The sequence below is a fragment of the Bombyx mori genome, chromosome 10 (assembly GCF_030269925.1).
Source record: "Bombyx mori chromosome 10, ASM3026992v2".
Lineage (NCBI taxonomy): Eukaryota > Metazoa > Arthropoda > Insecta > Lepidoptera > Bombycidae > Bombyx > Bombyx mori.
Genome location: NC_085116.1, coordinates 12,660,120 through 12,681,955, shown reverse-complemented (window position 1 = coordinate 12,681,955; position 21,836 = coordinate 12,660,120). Strand labels below are relative to the sequence as shown.

The window sequence follows — 21,836 nt, the reverse complement described above, 5'->3', positions numbered from 1 at the left end:
TACACCTTGGGTTACATTATTGGAGTTTTAATAAGTATCCCTAATTTTTCCAAAAAATGTTATAGCCTATGTCACTCGGGAATAGTGTAGCTACCAAACAGTGAAAGAATTTTTCAAATCGGTTGGAAGCCTATTCAATACAAACAAACAATATTTTCTCTTTATAATATTAGTATAGATTAGTTCCTCTGACGAAATATGTGTTATTTGAACATAGCTAGTATTTGTGGTGAAGAAAACTTGGTGGTGAATGGTGATGCATAGTCATTAATTGAAAATGTGGAAACATCAAAGTCGCGTGACTGCACCAAAGTCTTGCATGCGAACGACGATAAATGCCGAGTCGACTACCTGTGTTACACGATTGTTACGATTCGAAATGAGAATGAGAAACAAAGATTATGTATTAATGGTACCAGAATGGAATGCAAATTACAAAATAGTTTCGCGTGTTGTTGCGTTTATGTAGACGGCGCTCGGTAATTCTTCGGTTATTTGAGTCGTCTATTATCAAAGGTGGCAATCTGTGCATTTGGACAAAAAAATGTTATTGATATGTCAATACAGATTGATTTGAATATAATCGTCTCCTTCAAAGAATACGGTTCAAAACCTGCATTAAATAAAGGTGAATACTTAACCTGTTATTTATCTAAGATGTCGTTCAGAAGAGTTTTGTGACTGCCAATGGAATACAAAGTCAATAATTCGTTTTTCTGATTTACCAATAATTGTCCAAAAGTCACATTGCCGGCTTTGATAATAGTCGACTCATTTTTAAAACCGTTTTTTTTTTCGGTTGCATTTTAAGTGATTTTAGGTCCGTAATAAACTATTCATTGAAGTTTGCTTTTTAGAGCGAAAAATGTTTTCGACCCTATTTATCTAATCATCGAAACGAGGGAAACGATCATGAAACAATTTCAATTAAATATATTAATATCGGTTGTCTTTTTTATGAACCATGCTAGCTTGAGTTAGCATGTACAGTTTCTTTTTTCTTTTTGTTTGTGGTTTCTTGTATGTATGTTTTCTTAGGTGCACGTTTACCTTTTGACCTTTACTTCTCAGAAATCTGTTTAGACTTTCAATCATAATTTCTCCAATCCCAATGTCTACTTTCAACTTCCATACAATTCATACGTATTCATTGACCTCAATTCGAAATCTAAGTATTATTTTAGCATTGTTCCTTCGACAAGGTTATTAGTTTGCCTTTCACGTTTTTGTTATAAGTCCATCGTTCTTTACTCTTCGTGTATCTGTTTTGCTTGACAAAATACTGCATTGGCCAGCAATGTATAATACGGTATTGCAAAATGTCTGAGTTTCTTGTAATTTTTTACCGATTACCGGTCAATCAATTGTACTCCGAATAAGAACCTGTCTTAGCCATCGGGCATCACTCGGATATGTTAATTCTGAGTTTCCCATCAATCATCAAGCAATTCATTTAATCAGATTTTAGGTGTTTCACTCGATGCACTCCTTTAATTAGTAACTAGCCCACGAAATGTGCTGATTCATGATATTTAAATTGGAATTCGAATCAATAAAAGGAAAGCATTGACGATGACTTTCACGAAATTCAATGATGCTCCCTTGGTAGATATTCAATATTGAATTACGTTCTATTATTATAGACGAAGAAGTTTAATAGCTCATTTTACTGTTTTATTACTAGATATGGCTTAAAACAATTCCTAGTTTCCAAATCGTCGCAACAAATGAGATTTCTTCATATTGTTGCATATAAGCAGTCAGAAACAACTAGAATTGACAAACTTCACTCGGCCAAGGTTAAATTTTAAATACGCTACATGAGGAACCGATTCTTTAAATGACTTTCGTTTTCAGATTTGCAACTGGCGGCCGAACTCGGGAAAACCCTACTCGAACGCAACAAGGAACTCGAGACAGCCCTTCGCCAGCATCAAAATGTTATTGAAGATCAAGCACAAGAAATCGAAGTGAGTGAATAAAATATATAATATATAAATATAGTTAGTGAATATACCTACATAAAAAAATTGTTTGACATAACCAGACCGCGCACATACAAGATACAAAAAAAAAAACACAAATACACAAAACACATATCTACATATTCCGTATGTACGTATTTACATAAAATTACGTATACATTTGTACGATCCTTCAGGATTTGGACCATAACTAAATACCTACTAATACTGACTCGCTATCTATTTTACAAATTAGACAATTCAAGTCTCTAAAGTTTTAGAATTTAAACGAAAAATGTTAACCCATTTTGATATCAAACAAAACGAGTCAAAAGGTTTTTATATGAGATAAAAACCGGTATGATTAAAGAAATAAGTTACCCAGTTCTGTTTTGATTTTAATCACTAAAATCAAAATAATAAAGTACGCAAAGCCGGAACCTTGAAGCTACAACAAAAAAAACATGTTTAATGTTAATTTAACACTTTATTATGTTATATAAAAAACGTTTTAGGCGTTTGAATTTAATGCAATTATTTTGTTGTTTCAGTATCTTACAAAGCAAACGGTTGCTTTGCGAGAGGTGAATGATTCAAGGTTGAGGATTTATGAGCAACTGGAACTCAGTATTCAAGATTTAGAACGAGCTAACCACAGACTAGCTGTCGATCATGCAGCCGACAAGAAACACATTAAGTCGTAAGTACCTTTACTGTAATCAAATCGAATCTCTTCAGGTTATCGAACATCCGGTGCATTTATAACCAATGATCTTAAGATCTTTATAACAACAAATCGATGATGTTTAATATGAAAACACTCAAAGAAGGATGAAATCTTTTATATTTTTTATTTTAAAATCACTTCCGTAATGTCTAAAATGTTTCAACAAAATAAAATATTATACAAACTTGAAAATGTTTAATGTTATTTTATTATTAATTATTTTGTTATTAATAATAATATTTGTTTTTTTCGCTAAGCAGGTAGGTATATCCGTGTATGATAAGTATCTGATTAATTAAGAATTACGTAATTGCAGATTATGCTCAAACATTGACACTGTGGAGGCCAAATGCGAAGAACTACAAAAGACTGTGGACGAACTTAACGTTCAACTAGAGATCTACAGGCGAAGAGCTGAACGAAAACCCGAAAGCGAAAAACCCAAAGAGAAAGAGAAATCTGAACCATCGCAGAATTGCAAGAAACCCGAGGTAAATAGTACACCGAAGACGGTAGCACCTCTCCCGGAACTGACTAAAGAGGACGAGGATTTACTGAGGCTTAGCGATGCACTGCGAGAGAGTAAAGTGGCTTTCGCACAAGAACAGAGACGAGTCACTGAACTGGAGGAGCAATTGGCTTCTATGGTGCAAGAGAACAACAGACTACACGACCAGCTTAGGAACTGGCATACGAGAGAAGATGAGCCCAAGTCAATGCAAGAAGAATTCTCTATTCTCGAAGAAGTCAGGTAAGTAGTTAAAAAACTTTGTTTTTATTTTTTTAAATCTATATATATATAAATGAATTGCTGTTCGTTATTCCCGATCCTGCGGACAGAATGGAAAGCAGTCGACGACGCCTAAAACACGTCATCTCGGATCCTCCCGATCCACTAACGGTGCTTCTAGGTACTTCAAGCACCGGTCACCGGCAAATAAAAATAACAATTTTGTTTTTCCTTTCATGTGTCCCGCGTCGGACGGATTCCTTTTATTTGAGGCACTACAAAGTCTGCCGGGTCAGCTAGTAACAAATAAATATCATTGCTTAGGACACTATTCGAAGTGACATTTTATGATCGCAATCAATCGGGGAGTAAAATTATTTGAGTCAAACATAACATAAAAAAAATAATTAATCTTTCTAAATCTTCTTTATATTTCAGACAAGGCCAATTGTGTATCAGGTGTCTGAGAGGTGTCGAACGAGATGACATGTCTTCTATGCTCGATGGTGATGATGACGATCGAAGCGCCATCAGTTCCGTCATATTGCCTCCATCGGGACAAGACAGCCCACGTGAAGATGTCACCAATAAACTCATCAAATTCGACGTAAGCCTATCCATAGCTTTCATGCATGCCATTATCTGTAGAAAACTCTTCATTAACTATAGCTTGACTTTCATCTGTGTGTAGTATATTTCTATTAACTATCAATCATCCCTGCTGTATCTAATGATGACTGGCTTATTAATGTAATTTCAACATTTAAAACTCTTCTGTAACATATAACAAATGTATATCATTAGACGCAGCTTTACTTAAAAATGTGTAAATTACCGACTATAGTTTCTATATTGTGTAAAAATATTAATATACCAAACTGACACACTAAATGCGGTGTCTGTATGTAGCAAACAACTAACTGTATTAACAACCGCTGAACTAATCGATAAACGTCGGAATGTATACAATTTTATTAATATATATTCCGTGCGCGCTCTGTTATCTTGAATTTGCACACAAGTCATGAAGAACTTTCTCGTTTCCCTATTCGTTCACGTTGGCTGACGATGTCCTCGGCAGACTTATCTCACATGAACGTTTCGCTCATTTCTAGGCGACAAAGCTTTTCCAACTGCCCCTGATGTTGTTGATCACGCTTTGCATATGCATTATGAAGCGCATTTGCAGTAGTTTTCTTTGGATATATCGTATGTAGTCAAAAGGTACGTCATTGCCGACACGTTATTACACTAAGCGCGTATTGCACGATGATTGGACACAATTGGTGATGGTTTAAACGATAACTTTTTTGTTACACTTTGGTATTTAGGTCAATAACATTCGGATTGAAGTGATGGGTGCTTGTAGCATAGTCGGTAATGAAATACGCTTAAAGCTTCCTGTGCTGTGTAACATGTAACACTGGTAGTTTTCCTATTACAGCACAAGAGCGCATTATGCGGCATAATGCTCAACGTTGAATGTTCCAACTACAGCAACGCTTCGCACAATCGAGCACTCTCAAAAGTACTGCTCTCGCGTGATACTCGCAATCGATACCGACTCAGTGACAGAAAATTGACAAGTGTTTTTTCTTTAAGTTGGCATTGATCGAAATTTTGTTTATATTATCGTCAGTAATATTGTTTAATGTTGAAAAAAATTGTAAGGCTTTCGTTTCGTCGTAGTTTCTTAGAAATAATCAATGTTAATTAAAACTGTGCTAACTTAGCGCACTCTGCTGATGCATTTGAAAACTAATTCACGTTCCAATTAAGCTTCAGCATAATTCGGCATTGTGCGTCACTGAGACGCATTATGCTCTGTAATTGGAAAACTACCACTAATTGTAATAAAAATAACTTGATTTTTCTCCTCGAAAGTGCACCATTACTAGTTTGTTCATAGTTCGAGTCTCAAGCTTTTTTTGGTGTCCGTAACAATAAAATATTGTTGACATATATATGTACGCAAAATACCGCAGTAATTGAATGCAATTTTGACTAATTATTAAAAAAATCATTAATTTATACTTTTTAATTCGTTGCAATGTCTGTTGACTATTGATCTTTTGAGTCTAACTGGTACTATCTGTTTCAGTCACGGCTAATGTCATTCATCAATATTATCTTTTTAAACATTCATAATTTAAAGCATTTACACTAAATATATACTATACAATAAATTAATTCAGTGTCATTTAATGTATTATAAGATTTTTGAAATTAAAATCAGCGCTATGCATCATTTTACAGAACGCCAAGGAAAAACTACTGAAAGGTACATGGGCCAATAAAGACGATGGTAATGCAAACCCATACAGAGAGCTGGTTGAAAAGTATGAGGCCCTACTCGAAGTGCAGCTGTCACAAGTTAAGAACATAAAGAAGAACAAACAGAACATTACGCCGAATTCGCAGAACCAATCAGGACCGGTCTCGCTTCAAGATGAACTTCAAACATCAGGAGATTACAGTCAGTTCAGCATCAAAGATACCGATGAGGAGAGTGGCCATGCTGATGAAACTCAAAACAACGACAAACAACCCCAGAAACCTGAGCCAACATCACGAAAGAAAATTATTCAAACCCCGGACTTTTCCGAAGCAGAGACCTCAAGCTCCGGATTTTCGGATGAGACGAGCAACAAGGCAACGCAAACTGAACGCGAGCGACCCGGTTCGTTCTTGTGTACTATCGCAGATGGAGAGGACTACCGCTTCAGCATCTATGACGACGTCAGTCCAATGGACAGTCGATTCCGCAACAGGCCGGAATATCGAGAACTATTCAAAGAGATCTTTACAATACTTAAGAAAGCGGCCGAAAATAAAGACGACGGTGAACAACTTCCCTTACTAGATGACACAACGGCGGGAAAAGTGCCTCCCGTCACTCCGGCGACGGAGGATCCCCCGGGTAACTTCACCGATGACACTCAAAGCATTTTTTCATCTGTCATGTCTGAACAATCCATTCCAGTCTCTGATATCACCGCACCGGAAACGCCCACACTCAAAGAACCAGAGAAGGAGAAACCAGATAAAGTGAAAGTCGAACCGAAAGAAAAGGTAACTCCAGAAACGAGCAAGAAGAAAGCGGTGGGTGATAACAAAGAAAACAAACCAGTGGACGATAGCACCACCGAGATATCAAACGAACAAGAGAAGGAAAAAGAACGAGTGCTCACACCGTTGGTGCGTCAGCCGCTGGAGTACATAGCGGCGACTAGAAAGAAATCCAGACATCGCAACAGGAAACACAGTCAGGACCGACAAGGCGCCGACAGCCCGGTGTATCCTACGCCGCCCAAAGTAACTTATCAGAAATCATCGAACAAGAAGAAACGTGATTATAGGCCTATAGAAGTAAGTCCGCTCGCCAGAGCTGACACCGAATGGAACGGTACCACTTTGCAATTCTACAATAGGAATTTCAACTCCCCAACACCGAGCGTGAGTGGCCGAACTGGTAAGATCTATCAAGGCTGGAACCCCGAGACAGACACGTGGGACATAAAGCAGAGCACCGCCTCGCAGGAAATACACAAACTCAGGAAGTTGGAGCTATCCTACGCCGAGGTGCTCAGAAACGCCGATAAGACTAAAACCAGGCGAAAGAAGCATCAATAATTATTTTAAAATCATCGACCCCTCTTACTTCTAGTAAGAGTCGAGTGATCCAACCGCCATTTGTCTTTGCCAACTGGACATAAGTAATATAGTTTAGTTTTATTTTGTGATCTGGTAGAGTAACTATTAATTCCTATACTATTGTAACCACGGTTCGTGGATTGCCATAATACAAACCCGGAATTAGTCACAGCGCGATATAAATAAGAGTAAATAAATATATTCTTATATATTTAGCAGACACGATATCGATTTTAACAAACTTCCCTCCGAAACATTACGATCACAGATATGAAATCATTTTGCATTTAATGAAACCAGGGCACCGGAGACTTTAATTATTTTTAAATTCACTACTAGTAATAGTATCGTGTTTTAAACAGAGCAATTGAGTTTTAACGCTTAGAAACGCTTAGCTCTTCTGTTACTATTAGTCATTACTAATATAATTGTATATTATGTATTTGAATTTTAATTTGTAAATACGCAATTTTAATTTAATGATATTATTATATTTTTTAATTGCCATCGTTATTTTCAAACGCGTACCGTCTCGCACGGGAATGTATTCAATGCAGACAACAGCTGGTTGGAGGTATGAAATAAAAATTTCAATTGATATTAAATAATAGTTTTTCATTTCGTTAAATAAATAATGAAACTCTAAATATATTACAACGGTATAATTTAGAGATACTTTTTACATTATCCTAAACAATTAGTATACGAGTTCGTGTAATTTTTTCTATTTATTCTGTGCTTCTAATTCCCTTTCGACTATCTTGCGATATTCGTCGAATCCTCCTTCTATACTGGTGACGCAGCCGTTCCCGCAGACCCAAAGCTCCTTGCAGACCATCCGTATTAGCCGTTCGTCGTGAGATACCAATATCACGCCACCCTGAAAATAAACAATTCAAAATGGTAGGCAGCGGCTTGGAATGGTAGGCAGCGGCTAGGCTCTGCCCCTGGCATTGCTGACGTCCATGAGCGACGGTGACCACTTACCATCAGGTGGGCCATACGCTCATTTGCCTAGAAAGGCAATAAAAAAATAAAAAAATATTCGGTGTCTGTTTACTTGACATCGATATTTTTGGTATTTCGTGACATATATTTACTAGTGGTCGTCCGGTGCTCGAAATTCGACTATAATTAATTGAAATTATAAGTTTGTGCACTATTATGATTCTATTTTCAGACTATTTATTATATTTATATAATCACAAATTTCGCCAAGACTACACTATAGACAAATATTAATAAAGACAAACAATACATAGTTAATCTATTCTCAATTTGACCACAGACTATAAGCAATAAGAAAAGTTTGACAATTTATATAAACAAACAGTATATAAGTATATATGCGTGTTTGTGTCAAATACATGGTAGTGTGTGTAATGTTTCTTTTTATTGACTTAATATACTTTTTATGCATAATTTAAAAAAATATGAACACTGCACTCATTCTTTATATTCTCTATAAGTGTGTGAAATTTCATACTCTTCCGTCCGCGCAATTTTCGCAAAAAGGGGTAAAAGTTTTTGCTTCACGTATTAATATATAGACAATTACAATAGACACCTGAATCGTCAACTCTTTTCAATATTTTTCAAACAAACATTTGCAATAAAAGTAGAGTTTTAGTGTTAGTGGGGCGAATTAGAATCCCTCACGGATAAACACCTAGACTCTGTACGCTCGGCTACATGGTCAAGCGCTCCTGTTTGAGACAACCGGTGTAACGATACAATCGAGTATTCGACCTCATCACTGATGCGCGTTATAGTAATGCTTTACAACGCCATCTCTAGGCTAATCAAGGGAAAGTTCCTTAATCGCGTGCTCATTGGAGTCACTGCACCTTTTTTTAGTGCTTAGATGGGTGGAAGAGGAACCGCCTGGTGTTAAGTGGTTACTGGAGCCCATGGACATCTACAACGTAAATGCGCTACCCACCTTGAGATATAAGTTCTAAGGTCTTAGTATAGTTACAACGGCTGCCCCACCCTTCAAACCGAAACGCATTACTGCTTCACGGCAGAAATAGGCAGGGCGGTGGTACCTACCCGCGCGGACTCACAAGAGGTCCTACCACCAGTAATTACGCAAATTATAATTTTGCGGGTCTTGCAGTACTGCAAGTACTTACAGTGTATTTGTTTATTCCTTTTCCTAGAGCCTCAATCGTTTCGATGTCCAGATGATTGGTGGGCTCGTCCAGAACTAGGAAGTTAGGGTTTCCCATACACATCCTGGCGAAGGCCACCCTCGACTTCTGCCCCCCGGACAAGCTGCCTATCGTCTGTAACGCGAGGTCGCCGCTCACTCCGAAACTACCCAACTGCCTCCTGTATTCCTCTATCGGTTTACCTGAATACATGAACGGAAAAGTTCAATCTGAATGTGAATCCGTTTGACTGCTTCGTTTTCATCTAGGTCTGCGGAGAGTAAGAGCTAGCGGGTATTTCAAGATATAAATATAATGATAGGGAGTATTTCAGAATTAATCTATATATATGAAAATGAATTGCTGTTCGTTAGTCTTGCTAAAACTCAAGAACGGCTGGACCGATTTGGCTAATTTTGGTCTTGAATTATTTGTGGAAGTTCAGAGAAGGTTTAAAAAGAAAAATATGAAAATGCTCGGAATTAAATAAAAATAACAATTTTGTTTTTCCTTTTGTGTCCCCCGTCGGACGGATTCCTTTTGTTTGTTTTAAGTTTATTTTATACAAAAGTTTAGGTCTTTTATTTATCGATTGAGGCACTACGAATTCTGCCGTTTGGTTGGGACAATAAAATACTTAATTGTGTTTTCTATGATATAATAAGAAAACAACATTAACCTTAATCTCTTTTAAAATTAATATTAAAAATTAAACAGTAAACAGTATAAATAAGCTATAAAAAACTGAACTCTCTTTTTACTGAATCATATACTTCACTCCATGACACTCTATGACACTGAAGAAAAAACCGATTATTTATACAAATAAATAAAATTGGAGTGTCTGTTTGTAATAATAAAATAAGCTCATTTTACTAAATGCGTAAGTATATATACCAATTTCTTTTTGTCTTTCTTTCTGTTTGTTACGGCTAATCTCTGGAACGGCTGGACCGATTTTGACGAGACTTTCACTGATAGGTAGCTGATGATATAAGGAGTAACTTAGGCTACTTTTAGACTAGCTTCGCCCCGCGGCGTCACTCGCTATACTTATTAATTGTTGACCGACCTGGATAACTGTTCCGTAGCAACTCAACAGAGTTGACGTTCATCTCGAGCTGATCGACGTGGTGCTGCGAGAAGTAACCGAACTTGAGCCCTCTGTGCACGGTGCGGATCCCGTTCGTTGGCGATAGTATACCCATTATGATCTTCAGCAATGTTGTTTTGCCAGCGCCATTATCGCCCACCTTTGAAGAAAATGTGGAAAATATGATTATCCAGTAGTGATGAGTGACCTTCTGCCTTCATTGATGAAAAACGGTCTTTAATCGTAGAGACGGGAACGCGAGGAGTGAAGTTGTGTGATTTGTTTTATTTTGTCTATTTAGTGATTCTTCGGGTTTAAATGTGTAATAATGGTGGTTTATTAACTGTTTAATATCTGTGAAAGTGCAGAAATTTGGGAAAATGAAACAAAGCCGCTGGACGTAACTTCTCGGGATCCTCCAAAAAGTCCACTGAAAAAATCTTAGTAAACCACCACCATTTTATTGAGATTATATTTCATCCCATATCATATCAATTCATTTCATTTAATTTCATCCCAGTTGATTAGTGTCTCAAATTAATCATCTTCATTTCATTTCACTCCATAATATCATTTTTCATAAAAATATGAATAATATAAATGAAAATAAGACATGACTTAAAGGTCTCAGTTACCAGATCATAAAATCTCTTAAAAAAATTTTTGTCGTGGAAAATTAATGTTCAATCACTACCAGTACGGTCGAGCGACACATCTATCTCCCACACCAATTTTTTTTTTTTTTAGAAATTCACACTGATGATATGTTCCCGACAGAACCGTGTAAAACTAAATGAACTCCCAAAATGTGCATGTCAATTAAGTCATTTGTTGAAGGTAAACAAAAGTAACAGTAGTAATTAATTAGTAAGTAAGTAATTTAAAAAACCTACCTATTGAAACCTACCTAAGAATATTGCGACTTTATTCAGGGGAATAATAATGATATTGAAGAGTCATCGAGTACGAGAAATAAGGCACAGTTTGAGCGGTTTGATCTCAGAATGAATTGACAGTACGACTGTCATCTACCGCTCGTCTAGAATTTGAATAAAAGACAAATTGACTCACAATACATATCCTAGATTCTAGGGTCGCTCCCAGATTAACATTTGTGAATATGACTTTGTCCTTTGAATAGTAGAAGCCGACTTCGTTGAGCTGCAATATGGGGGGCGAGAGCGGCTCTGTCTCCGGAAACCGCAGGACCACGTCTATTTCCTTCTCGACTGGTTTCAGTTCTGGACTGAAAAAAACAATATACGTGAAAAATCATCGTAAATTAAATTAAATTTTAATCTTTCTTTTTTTTTAGAAACGTTTCGATTACGCAGTTCATATGAAGGATTCATTTTTACTGGTGGTAGGACCTCTTGTGAGTTCACCGTGCAGCAGTAATGCGTTTCGGTTTGAAGGGTGGGACAGTCGTAACTATACTGAGACCTTAGAACTCATATTGTTTGTCTTTATTAATATTTGTTTAAAGTATAGTCTTGGCGAAGTCTGTCTTTGAAAACAGAATCATAATAGTGTACAAACTTATAATTTCATTTAATTATAGTCGAACTTCAGTCTTCAACTATCGGGGGACCACTAGTTTTAATTATTGCATGTATTATTTTTTTATCATCCGTAAATTCGGCACGTGGTAATACTAACAGTTTATCGAGCATTTTGATCTTGCTCTGCACGGAGGAGGCGCGGTTCGCGTTGTAACGGAACCGGTCGATGAACTCCTGCGTGTGCGCCCGGTGCTGCTGCTGCGCCTCGTACTCGCGCTGCTGATTCTTCAGCTTCTCAGTCTTTGTCTTGTGGAACTGTTCGTAGTTACCCCTATAAAAGAAATCAATTTTTATGGGTTATTTTTTTTATAGTACCCGACGCTAAATTTTGCACGTCGACTTTAGTTCAAAGCAATGAAGTAGGAAACCTATGGAAATGAAACGTCAACCAAAATTTCGTGCCAGTGTGACGTCATCTGGCCACAAAACATGGCGGCTTTAGTGCTGTACAAAAGATTTCAATGTTATCAGGTTTTATCGATAAACGTTCTTGGCTCATTTTATTTTAAATATTGTTGAGTATTATTTATTTGTAGAATTTATACTTTAATGGGAAGTAAGTAGGTATATTGTTATGTGCAAATATGATATGATTTAGATGGGTGAAATCTAAGACAAGTTCGTCCTTCGAATTTGCCAAGTAAACGATATGATGATTTTTAAAAGTTGCTACACTGATTTTATAAAGTTGTCGTTTGTCGCAAAACATAAAGATATGGCGTAGTTCAAAGCCATCAGCCCATTTCTAGCATGCTAAATGTTATCGTATTTTGAGTACGTGTTTTTCTTAGACTATTACAATCTATTTTAATTGTTTTCCTGACTCTAAAGTCCGTAACATACTACCGTAGCGCACCCCAAGGAAGGTGCGCCGCACCATTTGAATCACTTTCGCTTGAGAGTGATTCAAATTTTAAACTTATCAAGGGACCGCGTGAAAAAAAAACACCTACAGAACATTTATTCATTAATTACAAACGTCATTCCTTGTGACTTCCTCTCTAAAATCACTTAATTATTAAATATTTAACAAATTTACAATAGTGTTTTACTCACTGCGGAATAAAACTATTTTATTTAAATAGTTCCGAAGAGATTTTGTCGGTAGCCTTTTTCCCGAAATATCTAAACAGAATGTCTAAATATGTTTTGATGACATATTTTAAAGTGGTATTTATGATTAGTGTCATGATCAATAGATTCCGACCGAAAAATGGATTTTTCGGATGAGGGCTCCATAATGAATTTAAATACATATAGATAATAGTTTTAGGGCATCGACTTTCTTGAGATCCTATAAAATACGTTTTAATTATTATTTTTGTATGTTTTAAGCATGATAAATTATGAAATTTTATATAATCAATCATATTAAATCGATATCAAAGTCAATAAATAATGTACAACCCAAAACAGACGGCCGAACTGACGTGACAATGACATTTGGCGCGCTAAACATGGCGGATTTTCGGCCTCATTAGACGGAGACGGAGATATTTACGTATATTCATGTTTCATTTTATGTACGCACTGAAATACTGTTATATTGTTTTCCTGCGAGTTAAAGTGCTGAGTAAGAACGAGATAGATATATGTTTATGTATGTGCCTTCAAAATGGGTGCTATTTATATAAGCAATTGTACGTATAGAACAATATGTCGTGTCCCTACTATATAGGTCTATGGTTCAAAGACATTCGGCTAATTTCGGCTTTGTAGAGCGTTGTCTCTGTCGCACACTACCCAGCCACTTTGAGAAGGCGGCACGACATGAGAGCTCTTTTGTCGTGGCCGCTGGAAACTATATACGCGATCCTGTAGACCGAATGGTAAACAGTCGACGTCGCCCAAAACACGTCATTACGGATCCTCCCGATCCATTAACGGTGTTTTAGATATCACAAGCACCGGTCACCGTCCTCGTCGAACCCGTCGCTTGCGACGAAGGGCTCGACGAGCGAATTAACCCACAGACACAGCCCACTGAGTTTCTCGCCGGATCTTCTCAGTGGGTCGCGTTTCCGATCCGGTGGTAGATTCTGCGAAGCACGGCTCTTGCTAGGGTCAGTGTTAGGCATCACTCCGGTTTGAGCCCCGTGAGCTCACCTACTAGTTAAGGTTACACTGAAATAGCCTCTCAAGGCTATCAGCTTAGGTAGGAAAAAAAAGCACATCAACTTTTGATAAGAGACATTCGGCTAATTTCGGCTTTGTAGAGCGTTTTCTCTGTCGCACACTACCCATTGAGCGCTGTCTCTGTCGTGCACGTCACGTTAATATTTGAAAAAAAGTGAAAAACAATCAAAACAGTATTTACCTATACGTATCTATCCTTTGGGTGTGTAAATGCATTATATCTGTAGGTACGGTGTCCAAGAAATTTCTGTCGTGAGAGACGACTAACAGGGTAGTGGGCCACTTCTGTAGATAGTTTTCTAACCAGATGATCGCCTTTATGTCCAACATGTTGGTCGGTTCGTCGAGTAACAACAGGTCAGGGCTGCAAACAATAAATAAATAAAAACAAATAAATAATAGGCACCCACCGGTTCAGCACCAGTCCTTAACCCTTTCACTGCCACGAGGGTCACCGGTGCCCTACTTGGCGCACCGAAGTAATTATGTCGATTTCTGTTACTAAAGCGCCGGAATATCTAGTAGACTGTGGGAAAGACGAAGATAATGAGAATGAATCTATTGCTATGAGACCTAAAAAACTAAAAATATACATTGAAAACAAAAGAAAGCAAAGTTAAGCAATCCAGGCGCTTAGTAACAGAACTCGATATAATAACTTCAGCCACGCCACGCGCCACCTAGGGCACCGGTGACCTACAAGGCAGTCAAAGGGTTTAAGTACAAACTAAGAGTGCCACCACAATATCCTCTGAACTGTAATTATTGTCTACTAATAGAATTAGCATTGGAAAAATGGCCATTAGAAACGCGATGCCGAGCCTTCAAATAATATCTACTGTGCATAAGTACCGGTTTCTGGTACCGGTAGGACCTCTCTATGAAACACAATGAACAAACAATACTCACGTAGAAAACAGTGCTCTTGCCAAAGCCAATCTCATTCTCCATCCACCGGAGAAGGTCTTGGTGGGTCTTGCCTGCATCTCCGTTGTAAAACCCAAGCCGTTCAATATGACCGAAGCCCGGGCGGGCGCCTTGTCCGCCTCTATGTTCTGTAGTTGCACGTATATTGAACTCAACTCGGACGAGAGCTGCGGATCTGTGGAGCTGAAGTTAAATTAAATGGTAAAATCGATTGTGAAACAGTGAGTGACCTGTTTAAATTTTACAATTCTGAACCGCAAAATATTTAAAAAAAAGTATTGAAAAGATTGTATGGTCTGTACTGAAACATATTTATTTTTATTATAGTGGATTTTTTGGCGGGAACGCGAGGACTGAAGTTGTGTGATTTGTTTTATTTTGTCTATTCAGTGTTTCTCCGGGTTTAAATGTGTAAGAACGGTGGCTTATTAACTTGTTTAATATCTGTGAAAGTGCACGATTGTGGGAAAATCAAACAAAGCCGCTGGATGTAACTTCTCGGGATCCTCCAAAATTACACTGAAAAAATCTCACTAAATGACCACAATTTTATTGAGATTATACTTCATCCCATTTCATCTCATTTCATTTAATTTCATCCCATTTGATTAATGTCTCTAATTAATCATCTATTAATTTCATTTCACTCAAGGTCTTAGTTACCAGGTCATAAAATCCGTTAATTTTTTTTTTACTACAATCATTTCTGAAATACGCCATTACACAGGAGGCCTAATTTTTTATTACTATTACATGAATATTATATTAATGAAAACTTAACCATTATGAATACGTGACTCTGAAGTAATTATTTCTAACAATATACAAATAGGCCTTATCTAACATTATTCCACAATTACATTTCCATTCTTTACACTTGGAACTTATCAAGGTAAACTTCTGTATCTAAATAATTCATAACTGGTTTCATTAGCTCAGTAAACACGATACTTCAGGGAATAAACAATTGACTTAATCAAATAATACGATACAAGCGTTTCCTTGAACGGAATAAAAAAGTCTAATAATACAAGTGAAGAAACAGATTATGTAAGAAAACAAAAAAAAACCTAATAAATATTTATAAACCTAAAGATTTACCCGGAACTATAACCGGCATTATAACCGTCTACGGAGACGAACATAACTTTACTTACAAGTAATAGTGAATCCTGACGTCACAACATAGAAAAACATATGCCCGAATCTTAATTCTTAGGTCTTAACTCTCCTTCACCGATCTTTTAAACTTAAATAACTTATATAACGTAATGTACAAAGTCAACGGTATTCATAGACAGAAACGCCCGTGGTCCAACGTGGGACTGTCTCCAAGAGACTTCCACGACGAAAGAATCATATATCATCGTGTCGTAAAAATGAAAGTATATAGTCTAACAGCTATCCTAATGCTTGTAATGTTTCGATCCAATATCCTGATTAGTTTCTGCAGTAATTATTTCGATCGAGATCGGTATTAATTACAACACCCTGTATAATGAAATTCTGTACGTCATAATTCGAATCAGCAGCGCGAGATAATTGGCACAGAACAATTCGACATGCTATAGATCGCAATAATTGACCTCTTCTCAAGAATGCTTGAATGAGAAATGGAATTGTCAATTTTCAAGAATTGATAATCGTTCGTTGTAAAATGTCATTTGTAATTGTCGATCATTTTAACGTCGAAAGAAATCAAAAGAATCGTTTGTAATAACATTTATAAATAATCATTTAAAATTATTGTTCTGTAAATTTAGCATTAATTTTTACTTATTTTTAAGTTTTTTTTTTTATTAAGTACTTTTTTTCAAGAACTCCTTAGCAAATTCTGCAAAATATGTGATAATAAGCTCAACACTGGTTAAGTGTACAAGGGTTAAGCAAAATATTTTAATTTGTTATTGTTATTACTACTAAATGCTAGTTATGCTACCATTAATTGTTTGAAAATGTTTTCGTTTAATTGTTGTTCGTTTTATAAGAATTAAATTATTTCATTACTAGCTAATAAAAAATAAAATACTAACTTATTGTAAGTGTGTAAGGATGTGGTAAATGAGTGAAAGAGGCATGTAGCGCTGTGAACGATGAGGGAATATAAAAATAACAAAATCTCATTCAACCACATAATTCCTCACTATAACAAAAAAAAATGTCCAAACAATAAATGTTTGGGGTTGGACAACCCTTATCACTTAGGGGTATGAAAAATAGATAGTAGGCGATTCTCAGACCCACTAAACATGCATATAAAATTTCATAAAAATTCGTCAAACCGTTTCAGAGGAGTATGGTAACTAACATTATGACATGAGAATTTTATATATAAGATTATGTATTAAATAAATAAACACAGCCTTAAGGCAAAAAATATTTTTTCAGAAATTGTTCAGAATTTAAAGAAAAAAATCATAATTTTATTTAAATAACGAACCCATTATTTATAGCAGCAGTTATATCCCTTTCTTTTTTTAATAGGCCTTCTCTAATGGTATCACATTCAAGAACGCTCTGCAGGGCTATGGTGTCATCTCCTACAACCTCCTGCTCCACATGCAGGATAGTTATATGCGATGGAATCTTCAACTGTTTACTGGATATCATTCGTAGGAGAGTTGTTTTACCGAGACCATTTCTTCCGACTAAGCCGTATCTTCGTCCAAATGCAAGTATCAAGTCGGCACCTTGTAATAATACCCTGAAACAAATTGTATTCACATTTTTGCAAATGTATAGTTATTTCTACAGAACGGTATGTGTTATCTTTTCGAGAGAATTTTAAGTAATAACACAACAAATACAAATAATACATTATTTTACAATACTTGAATTCGTCAGTGTCTGCTGGCCATGAGTTACAATTTTCGTTTTTTAACAACAGTGTGCAGTTAGCACTTTCAGTGGTATAAAGTGCTGTAGTACGAATATTCAATTGAATATGATACATTTAGTTTGGTTTTCTGGAGACAATTAGCGTTTATTTATTTATTTGTGATTTAAAAGTAACCCAAACAGATATAAACTGCACTTGTACTTGTTCTAATTGTAAACCTGTATCTCAAAGAGCAGCAAAGATTACAAAAATAGGTTTAGTTTTAAGTTAAGACAAAAGTAACATGAAAAATATATATTATAATACAGGAAAGTTTTCACATTCAATGGCGTTACTAAAATTATCTCTTATATTTCCCTAAGTCTTAAGCTCTAATAATAAATTTGATAAAGATAGCTACTATAGTAGTCAAGCATAAGCAACTAGACCAAGGAGGCCTTATGGTTATGGCACATGGTTATTAGATTTTTAATAAAATGTTCACTTTTCGAATTTATCAATGGTTTTTTTTATGTTTGAGGAATTACTGGTGGCCCAGAGGCCTTTCCAGTTTCACCAGGTCAGGCGGACGAGCAAGGGCTCAGCCAGGCGGGGGCGATTTGCTAACTGCTACCCAAGCGCCTCCAAATGAGACATAACCACTCAAGAGTAACTGCTTCGCGAATGAATCTACTACGGGATCGGAATCCCGACCCGCTGTGAAGATCCGGCGAGAAACTCAGCGGGCTGATGTTTAGGTTAGGTTACACGTCGAACTCTTTTTAGAGTTCGACCAGTAAGGTTACGGGGTCCCTGAGCCTGCTCCTAGTGTTAGAGCTAAAGGTGTCTAATGAAACGGTTATTGGATCTGATGGATCCGCAATGACTTATCGAGGGCGTCGACGGTGACTGGCTCCTGCATGATCAGGATGCCATTATCAATGGTATGACATGCATATTTGTAAAAAAATTTAATAGCAGATGAATAACCTAATTAGACTTACCGATCTCCATACGCTATGTCAAAGTTTTCTATCCTTATGTCTTGTGTTCTATTTGTCCCTTTAGCTTCAAGTTTGCTGTCTTTTTTCGATGTTACTTGTGATGCAGTCGCAGTTTGTAATAGTGGTGTGGCTGTTGGTGCTTTTACCTCTTTTTGTTTCTGTTGCTTCTGTTGTAATTTAGCTTCGGCTTTCTCTAATTTTCTAGCATCTACTTTCTGTAAACCAAAATATAACTAATTTCAGTATGCATTACCCAATACATTGAGGCATTAATTCTGTTCCTAGTAATCCGAAACATTGAACAAATGCAATAGTTTCTAGATTATCTATTGGTTGTTATATTATAAGGTGAGATAAAGAAATATTCTCTAAACAGTAAAGGAAATAATGTATGTATAATTTCACAGTAATTTTATAATTTTAAATTACTTTTTTAACACTAGACACAAGAAAATCTATTGTTATTTCTTAATGTTCTTTAGTACCTATAACCTCTTAATAATTAACATATTCAAAATATTGAAACAAATGAAAATTAAATTTTACATTTTTGTGACATATTCATGATAACCACTACATAAAGTCCAACAGTTGAAACAAATTTTTACATTAACCTAAATACCAAACACAGTGTATTATATAACTTGTGGCTAATCATTATGTAGAGTTAGATCATTATTATTGTTCATAGTATTGTTCATAGATGCAATATAACCTAGAGACTTGGAACTAAAACGCAAGATTTCTAAGCAGAATGGTAGAACTTACTTAAGCTAGCACGTAATACAACCTACTGATATGCTACTTTCCTGTTATTTGTGTGTAAGTTATGTTATTATTACTTCCTCACATATTTTACCTATATAATATGAATAATGTTGTACCACTTACCAAACTATCATCCCTTGTTTGCATCCATATACTTTTGAGATCATCTGTGTCATTATAATTAGTCTGGGTCATTGAAGCTAAATGTATTGGTGCATCCAAAATTTTCGTAGGCCCATTGTTCTTCGATCCTTTGTCAGGTTGTAACATGTGTAGAAGTTTTCCACATATGTCTCTATAAATATTTTTAAAATTACAAGCTCCACTTTAGCTTTCTGTGTTGAATAATATATGTGTTGAAAATATTTGTTGAGTTACATATACTTATATAATTATAATCAATATACAAAGTACTGTTTAAAATTTCAAATTTGTGTTGCATTTTGTTAATTTATAATTCATGGTTTAAAGCAATTAAAAATATATTTTGATAAAAAATGTACTGTTTAACTTGATGACCAATAATGAACAATTACAAAGAACTATTTTATTTTTATTCTCAATAAGTTTACTTGATCATTAATTTGTTACCTACTTAATGTCTTTCTCAGATTTCTCAGATATGCCTTGTAAAACTTCGCCAACGGCCTCAAAAATTTCCTCTGTGTCTTCAAACTCATCAGCGCTGTTGCACAAGATATCTATAAGGATTAACTGTGATGAATTTAGAGTCAATGAAGAATGTCACTCCTGTGTAAGCTTTAAACTTTTTGTATTATATTTTAATTAATTGTTATTATAACTGCTATAGCATCCAATTACTATTAAAATGACTTGATATCATATTACTATTAAACATTCACAAATTGCTTGAAACATAGAACCTGGAATCTTTCAAATATGATTTGCTAACAGAATTAAGATTGTGTATCAAGTTTAATAAATATACAAATAAAACTTCGACCTGTCTTCTCAAGGATGGCAGCAGTTTCGTCGTGGTTGGGACATAAAAAAAACTTATACTGTTTCGTTGATAAAAATATATTTCGGGTTTCTTTATTAAAATATAAATTTTTATCGGGCTTCGTTTCATGATGAGTACAAATTATTATGATTTTTACAAATTTATTAAATGTATTTATTTATTATTTCATTTCATTTTATAACCTATAGGACAAAAACATACCTTCCACATATTTCATTAATTCGTCATCGATCAATGGAAACTGACTCTTGATGAAGTCTCCACAGCCAGCCATATTGATTACAAAATATTTTAAACTTCCTAATCTAAGTTTACAACATCTATGTTAATTTTTTTACTATAGTGGTGAATTTATTGCAAACAGCACCCAAAATCCAGTGAAACTCGAAGCACATCCAATACTCGTTTGCTCTACGTCACGTCACTACTAATGTCAATTGTTTTTTTCAAAATGGTTTTTTGTCCTTTGGTAGCTCGATTTTTTAGCCAATTTTGCAATCATTTCTGATGACCTCTATATTCAATCGTAGTAGACGGACTTTTATATTTTTTTCCTAAATCCTTTCATTACACTTAGAACACAGCGTTTACGTGCGTACTCCCGAGATTTGTGCACTTTCAAATATCAGATGGTGGCTAATACCCTTTGGTTACTTTATGAGTAATTAGCATCACATAACTTATCAGTCAAGTTAATGCACTAAAGTTCATCATTAATAACGATCTTAAGCTCAGAAGTGATAAGTGAATAGTATTGGATGGATTGAAAAACATTTAAATTGTATATTGAAAATAAAGATTAGTTTCCATAAAATAGACTTAAACTTAGATTTTAAACAATTCAGACCAGACAGAAACCACAAATAGTCTAAATACATTATAAGAAGGTAATGTTCTCGTTACCACAACGCGATTTTAAATACTTTAAGATGCATTATCACATCATAAGACGTGAGCCCCACTTGATGGTGTTTTGGACATCACTGTATTAGCCTGGAGTAATATCACTTAATCAAAGAGTATTTATTTATTATTAATATCAATATTGTCTATTTTATAGTCAACAAATAGTTTCTTTGTTAGTTTCTTCGTTACTTTAACGTGATAGAACTTATATTAACATATTTTTCTGTCGTTTGGTCTGTTTACATATACCTGCAGAATTATGGAATGGACTTTCAAGTAGTGATAGACAGCGATTAATTTGGTGCATAATTTTGGTGCATTAATTTGGTGCATTACTTTGGTGCATATCTCTAATAGTATCGTCATATACGAAATTTACTTTACATCTTAACGTACAAATCGCCAAATA

At 35.6% G+C, this 21,836-nt stretch overlaps 2 protein-coding genes across 5 annotated transcripts in view; one reads left to right on the top strand and one right to left on the bottom strand.

The window, feature by feature from the left end:
• The window catches only part of LOC101744885 (cerebellar degeneration-related protein 2-like), a 74,373-nt gene extending 66,693 nt beyond the window's left edge, over positions 1–7,680 (top strand). For all 3 annotated transcript variants that reach the window (XM_012697542.4, XM_004923187.3, XM_004923186.5), the window contains exons 2-6: positions 1,858–1,970; positions 2,516–2,664; positions 3,008–3,442; positions 3,860–4,028; positions 5,678–7,680. In XM_012697542.4, coding sequence (XP_012552996.1) covers positions 1,858–1,970; positions 2,516–2,664; positions 3,008–3,442; positions 3,860–4,028; positions 5,678–7,054 — 2,243 coding nt within the window. In that variant the 3' untranslated portion in view covers positions 7,055–7,680. The remainder of the gene's footprint in view (positions 1–1,857; positions 1,971–2,515; positions 2,665–3,007; positions 3,443–3,859; positions 4,029–5,677) is intronic.
• Positions 7,670–20,970, bottom strand: LOC101737049 (ATP-binding cassette sub-family F member 3). 2 transcript variants are annotated; one of them, XM_038013166.2, is made up of 12 exons: positions 20,723–20,970; positions 20,132–20,237; positions 19,660–19,831; positions 18,769–18,983; positions 17,387–17,650; positions 14,929–15,129; positions 14,201–14,383; positions 11,981–12,154; positions 11,393–11,567; positions 10,301–10,481; positions 9,211–9,431; positions 7,670–7,955 (listed from the first exon to the last, which is right to left on the bottom strand). In XM_038013166.2, exons 1-12 carry the CDS (start codon positions 20,793–20,795, stop codon positions 7,800–7,802), a joined length of 2,121 nt encoding a protein of 706 aa, XP_037869094.1. In that variant the 5' UTR covers positions 20,796–20,970; the 3' UTR covers positions 7,670–7,799. The 2 variants fall into 2 exon arrangements, with proteins under 2 accessions (XP_037869094.1, XP_037869095.1); XM_038013167.2 differs by having other exon boundaries at positions 20,128–20,237; positions 20,723–20,954.
• Positions 20,971–21,836: the final 866 nt, after the last annotated feature.